The following is a 6,209-nucleotide window of genomic DNA, read 5'->3' as shown; positions in this document are numbered from 1 at the left end:
GAGGAGATGTGTGGAGTGAGGAGATGTGTGGAGAGAGGAGATGTGTGGAAGGATGATTTCTGTGGATGAGGAGCTTCGTGGAGTGAGGAGTTGAGGGCTGGGAAACCACACCTGGGGTGGTTCTCCATTTGTCGAATATTTAGCAAGCCCCTTCCTCCTCTTCATCTTTAAAACCACAAGGCTGGCCAGTTCGTCTCTCAGGCCTCTCCATGTTCTAGCCCCTGTGATTCAGTAACAGCCCCGTGGCTGCCCCCAGGGCTGACGTATCAGCCCGTTTTGCAGGGCTGAGCATGGAAGGTGCCTGAGAGTGTCACCAGCTCTCGGCAGGAGCAGGACTCTGCAGTACAGGTTTCTAAGACAGAAAAGTATCTTGTGTCCACTACGACAAGGGCGTTCCTGCTGCAAGCGCTTCTTGCATGCTTGAGACAACTTGACTGAAGGGTTGCCAGCAGGGGTGGGCACCAGCCACATGGCAGACCAAATGACCTCTGAGGCCCCTTCCTTAAGGCCGGGAACTCTGGACTAAAGTGTGCTGTCCTCTATTCCCAGCAACCTGATGACAGCAGTCGTTTCACACACAGCCCAAGCCCTGCTGTTCCCGGGGCACCAGCTTACCAGCGCCATCTTCCCGGACAGCAGCAGCTCCGTCTCACTGCGCAGAGCTTTGAAGTTATTCACCATTTCCAGGACAAAGCTGCAGTTCAGCCCCTAGGAGAAACCAAGGCAAACATGCATGGGGAGGGCCAAGGGCTGCAGACGCTAAGGAGAAGCCAAGACTGAAAAGGCCAGAATAGCTACCTCTGTGGTTCTGGGCTTGCCATACACCCGGTCCATCGACTTGGAGCTGGCATTGACGGCGTGGGCCAGTTCCTGCTCCATGTCCCGGTGAGACTGAGCTATTTCTCGGATACTAGAGAGGAAGAGAAGCACGGGCAGATGTCAGGCCAAATGGAAGGGCAGCCTTTCACAATACTCATCTGAACACGGCCCAGGCACCACCCGGAGGGCTGATGCGGAGGGCAGGCCCAGCAGGACAACAGGGATCGTGGCTCAGCCCAGCGACCATTCAGTCACAAGCTTGGGCACAGAACGACCAACAGCAAATGGGAAGGCTTACAGGAGTAATCTGATATCAAAATCCAAGATTTTGCAGGGAGAGAAATGTACAAAATGAGGCTTACAAGCTATAAAACGGCCAGTGCACAAGCGGCAGTGCACACAGGCCCACTGCAGAGACTGCTACAATAAGGCACAATCCCCAGGTGCCCACAGCCTTGCTGGAACCTGTAACTGGCCGGTCTGTCCCTGGGGACAAAAGGACCCTCATCTGAAGAGGACAATCCTGGTGTAGTGATGGGCTCTGAGCCAGACCCCAGGCAGCAGCCTTTATGGGGAAGACGGTGAAAGCACAAGTCACACCAGGTCTCAGGGAGGCTGAGATGTGGCTCAGGCAGGTGAGATGGGGAGACAGAAATTATAGAAGCAGTGCAAGCAGAGGCAGCAGGGCCAACCTGTCCTGACCCTGTGGAAACAGACCACTGCCAGCAGCTTCCTGCAGTGCTGTGCAGGTGCACCTTCCAGGCAGGCCACAGGAGCCACCATGGGCTCTGAGGGGACAGGGTAATGGCCTTCCAGGGGAAGCCACCAGAAGCCTACTGCATAGCAAGGAATTAGCTGAACTTAAGTCCTCTAGCCCCATCACTGATCTGGGTGGGGTGGGAAAGAGACGAGGACAGGGGCCGCAGTGGCACCAACTCCTGGGCAGAGAATGCGGCGCCAGGAAGGACTGCAGCTGGTATGGAAGTGCAGAGCGAGGAACGCTGGCGATGACTGGGACAGCGACCACCTGCTCGACAAGAGCCGGAGGCTGGCACATATGATCCATCTGCACGCCAGGGCTAGGCAGGCTGCCTGGAAGGGCACACAGCATGCCAGGCACAGAACCGACGGGAGCACCCATCCACAGCCAGGAGAAGAGGGAGCCCAGAGGAAACAAGAAAGGGACACCAGGGCACCAGCCAGCGTGCGGCCACGGGGAGAATGCAGGCAGGAAGGCCCTGTACCGGTGAAGAACCACAGGTGCCAGCTGGAGGGGCTCACAAGCGGCACCCGCACAGGGCAGGAGAGGAGCAGGGACAGCAGACAATGCTGACCACTGGCCACGAGGGACAGACACAGTGGCTCCAGGGGCACTTCTAGAAGGCAGGTGAGAGGAAATGCCCCTAGCAGTAGTCTTTTTTTTTTTTTTTTTTTTTTTAAGTAAACTTGAAAACAAAGAGCAAGCCTGTTCTCAGAGTACAATGAGGCAAAGTGAAGGAGGCTGGCAGTGGGCTGCCCTCGGGAGTCAAGGCAGGGTTTTTTTGTTTTGTTTTGAGACGGAGTCTCGCTCGGTCACCCAAGTTGGAGTGCAGTGGCACGATCTCGGCTCACTGCAACCTCCACCTCTCGGGTTCAACCAATTGTGTTGCTTGAGCCTCCCGAGTAGCTGGGACTACAGGCGCCCGCCACCATGCCTGGCTAAATTTTTTTTGTATTTTTAGTAGAGACAGGGTTTCACCATGTTAGCCAGAACGGTCTCGATCTCCTGACCTCGTGATCCGCGCACCTCAGCCTCTCAAAATGCTGGGATTACAGGCGTGAGTCACCGCGCCAGGCTGAGCCAGGGCAGGTTTTAAATGAGTGGCCCTGAGAATCACAGTGGGTTTTAAATTCCAGCCAAGTAAACTCCAGACAAGTTCTGAAAGACCACTGGGGAAATGAGCCGAGCTGAGAGCACACGGAAACGGGCTCGGCCCTCATGGGTATTGCAGACCCTGCAAAAGTCAGGAGCAGCAGCTCTACGCCCCAGGGGCACTGGAGGAGCGCAGTCCTGGGGACCCCGGGGGAGGCTCATGGGCAACGCAGAGGGGCAGGAGCCCACCTGTGAATGAGGACCCCCGCCGCCTGCCCAAACTGGTCCATCTGGGTGGCCTCCTCCTCGGACAGCATCTCCGGGTGCAGGGAACAGGATGGAGGGCGGGGCAGTTCGCACTTCTGCTTGTCTTCCCAGGACTTCAGGGTGCTCTCAAATGCCTATGGACCCGAGAGCCCGATTACACCTGCTGCCCTGAAGCATGCGTCTAACCGCCACAGACACTATGGGGACACCAATGAGATCACAACTAGGAAAGGGACAAATGGGATTTTTTTTTCTTAAACATTAGGGGAAGGAGATGGTCCTAGAAATTACTGCCCTATTAGTTTAATCGTTGGGTCTTAAAAAAAAAAATTCTAGAACAAAACACAAAAGGCTCCAGCTCTTAACAGTGCACACAAGCGCCTGCAGGTGAGCCCTGGACCCCACCCAGGTACTGCGGGCGGCCGCTCTTACCCTGTCTCTGGTCAGTGTCTGTGCCCGGTTCTTGTGGACAATCCGAATGTACCCTGGCGGCTGGACCCAGGCCTCTCCGTCCACCTGCACAGGCACGCCCTCATCCCCAAGGATGGAGATCTTCACTGTGCGACACTGAGCAGACATCATAGCCGTTACTCGCGCTGAGCCAAAACCCCCAGGGGTTTTAAAGGGCTGCTGGCACCACCATGACCTTCCTGCTCCACACACGTGTCCCTGCCTTGCAGGACACCCCACCTCTGCCTCTGGGATGGCACTCTGCCTGCAGCTAGCCTTCTGCTGTTGTGTCACTGAGCCAAGAGTCTGTTCTCCCACTGTCCCGCCCCATCCTGCCCTGTCCCCTCACCGAGCAGTCAGTGCCTGAGACCTTGGTGCTGAGACAACAGGTGTCAGAACCCAGGGGCAGGGGTATCGTAGCTCCCAGCAGTCACTGGGCCCTGCCACGTGAAAACACCCCCAGGAAAGAGCAGATGGCATCGTGGATGACGACGAGCCATCCATCACCATCCTATTCCTCCTTTCCAACAAGAAACATTGCCAAAGAGTGAAAATTGTCAACTTCAAGCAGCCTACAGCTAAGGGTAGACAGAGTGCTGCAAGAGAGCAGACAGTCGCAGGCTGGGGTTCAGCCAGTGGGTGTCATCAGCACCCTCCTCCGCCCCAGTGCCTGTGCCTAGGCACAGAGTCCTGCCCCATTAGCCCATCACTGCTGTCAGAAACAAGCCATGGGGCACTCTCAGCCCTCAACCACTGGGCCTCAGAACCGTGATCAAGGGCCCCAGATGGAAATCCCCCCACACCCCACACCAGAGCCATGGGCTCCGTCCCCACCTCCAGCTGCAGCTTTGAAAGCCGCAGACACGGGCAGAGCTCACCCTGCATCTGCTCTATCTCATTCCACCTCAGAGGGGACAGGCAAGGCTGCGGCTCAAGCGGGATACACATTTTGAAAGAGTTATCTTGGCCGGGTGCAGTGGCTCACGCCTGTAATCCCAACACTTTGGGAGGCCGAGATGGGTGGATCATTTGAGGTCAGGAGTTCGAGACCAGCCTGGCCAACATGGTGAAACCCCGCTTCTACTAAAAATACAAAGATTAGCTGGGAATGGTGGTAGGTGCCTATAGTCCCAGCTACTCCTACTCGGGAGGCTGAGGCAGGAGAATCACTTGAACCAGGGAGATGGAGGTTGCAGTGAGCCAAGATTGCACCACTGCACTCCAGCCAGGGCAACACAGCGAGACTCTGTCTCCAAAAAAAAAGTTATCTTGAGAATTTAACTGTCAAGCATAGCACAAGGAAAGTGCTCTGGCCCAGGAAGTGGGGCCACGAGCTGTCCAGAACAGGACACGAGGCAGCCACGTGGCCCTGGAAAGCACCCACCCTCCCAGTCTCCATGTGCTGCCCGAGAATTCAGCACACTCCCGGCCAGGCACCCCAGGACCATGGCCACGACCTGGGCGATCCGATGATGCTGCAGCCTGATGACTCGAGAGACGGCCATCTGCATGCTGCCGAACACGGCGACCACCTCCAGAATCTTGTCATCGAATGATGGAGCTGTGAAAGTCTGCAAGGGACACGTTAGAGCTGACCACCACTCCACACATCCCCGCACAAGGCCACCCCTACCCTCGCTCCCTCCCTCTCGGGGTCAGCCCCTTCCAGCTGGCGGGAAGTTACCAGGTAACTGCACTCCTGAGGGGCTTCATGTTGCAGGCCCTGAAACCAGCTGCCTGGGTCCAAATCCCAGCTCTAATCCTGGCAAAGTTACCAAATCTCTCTCTCCCCCATTTCCTCATGTGTAAAACGGGGAAACTAATGGCACGCTCCTCCAGGGCCATCAGTAGGGCCGAGTGAGTTAACACTGCAGAGTGCCAGGACTGGGGACAGCACACACCACATGTACAGGAAGCGCTGAATATTTCTATTCGCTAGTATGTACAAAGGAAGGTTTAAACCAGGTTTAAACCTATCAACACCTTCCCACAGTTCTTAATACAAATTCCAAACTTCTTCCCCGGCTCACATGGCCCAATGTGACCCAAGCCCTGTAGACCTCTCCTGTCTCTCCACACTCCTGCTGCCCGCTGCAGTCAGGGCACCTCCCCCACATCCTCCATGTGCCTGCCCTGTCTTGACTCTGAGCCTTCATCTATGCAATTCTCTGTGCCTGGAAGAGCCTCCCCCTCTCCTCTGCCCACCTAACTTGGCCAACTCCAAGTCATCCTTCAGATCTTGGCCTCCCAGACATCTTCCCTGACCCTCCTTCCACATCATACCCTCTGACCACATATGCTGACCACAGACCCTCACTGACCACCTTCACTGACACATCTGCTCTGCTCAGCCCTCTAGACAACGAGCTGGGTGGGGGACCCTGTCTATCTTGTTCTCCACGGCAGCCCCACTGCTGGCACAAGGGAAGGGCTGGCTCCGCTGCAGCCAGAGCAGAACACCTCCCTGCTCTCGGACAACTCTTCCCCACTCAGCTCAGGCCCCCCCGCCCACACCCCATACATACATCATCTTCCTTGGTTCCCCCCCAGAAGTTGGTTCCTCCGGCATAGCTGGGAATGTTAAGGACAGCAATTCCCTGAAGACTGGGGAGTGGGATGGGTCGCCCGTCACACTGAGCAGCAGAGACACAGAACAAAAGAAAAGAGAAAGGCATGAGTCAGCCGCTCCTTCTCTACCAGCTTCCCACCACCAGGGGCTCAGGAGCACAGCGGTGGCCAGGGCATCTCCAGGCAACTCCCTGTGCACGGAGGAAATGGTCAACAGGAGAAGCGACGGGCCTGGCAGTCTGCTGATGGATGG

At 56.5% G+C, this 6,209-nt stretch overlaps 1 protein-coding gene across 2 annotated transcripts in view; it reads right to left on the bottom strand.

The window, feature by feature from the left end:
- Positions 1-6,209, bottom strand: part of DGKD (diacylglycerol kinase, delta 130kDa) — a 97,666-nt gene that overhangs the window by 11,506 nt on the left and 79,951 nt on the right. For both annotated transcript variants that reach the window (XM_011952031.1, XM_011952030.1), the window contains 6 exons: positions 5,914-6,021; positions 4,846-4,959; positions 3,371-3,505; positions 2,921-3,072; positions 799-910; positions 616-708 (listed from right to left, as the gene is read on the bottom strand). In XM_011952031.1, the coding sequence (XP_011807421.1) occupies positions 616-708; positions 799-910; positions 2,921-3,072; positions 3,371-3,505; positions 4,846-4,959; positions 5,914-6,021 (714 nt within the window). The remainder of the gene's footprint in view (positions 1-615; positions 709-798; positions 911-2,920; positions 3,073-3,370; positions 3,506-4,845; positions 4,960-5,913; positions 6,022-6,209) is intronic.

Source organism: Colobus angolensis, unplaced genomic scaffold (genome assembly GCF_000951035.1).
Source record: "Colobus angolensis palliatus isolate OR3802 unplaced genomic scaffold, Cang.pa_1.0 Scaffold33, whole genome shotgun sequence".
Classification (NCBI taxonomy): domain Eukaryota; kingdom Metazoa; phylum Chordata; class Mammalia; order Primates; family Cercopithecidae; genus Colobus; species Colobus angolensis.
The sequence above is the reverse complement of the archived record's forward strand: the minus strand, read 5'-3'. Positions and strand labels throughout refer to the sequence as shown.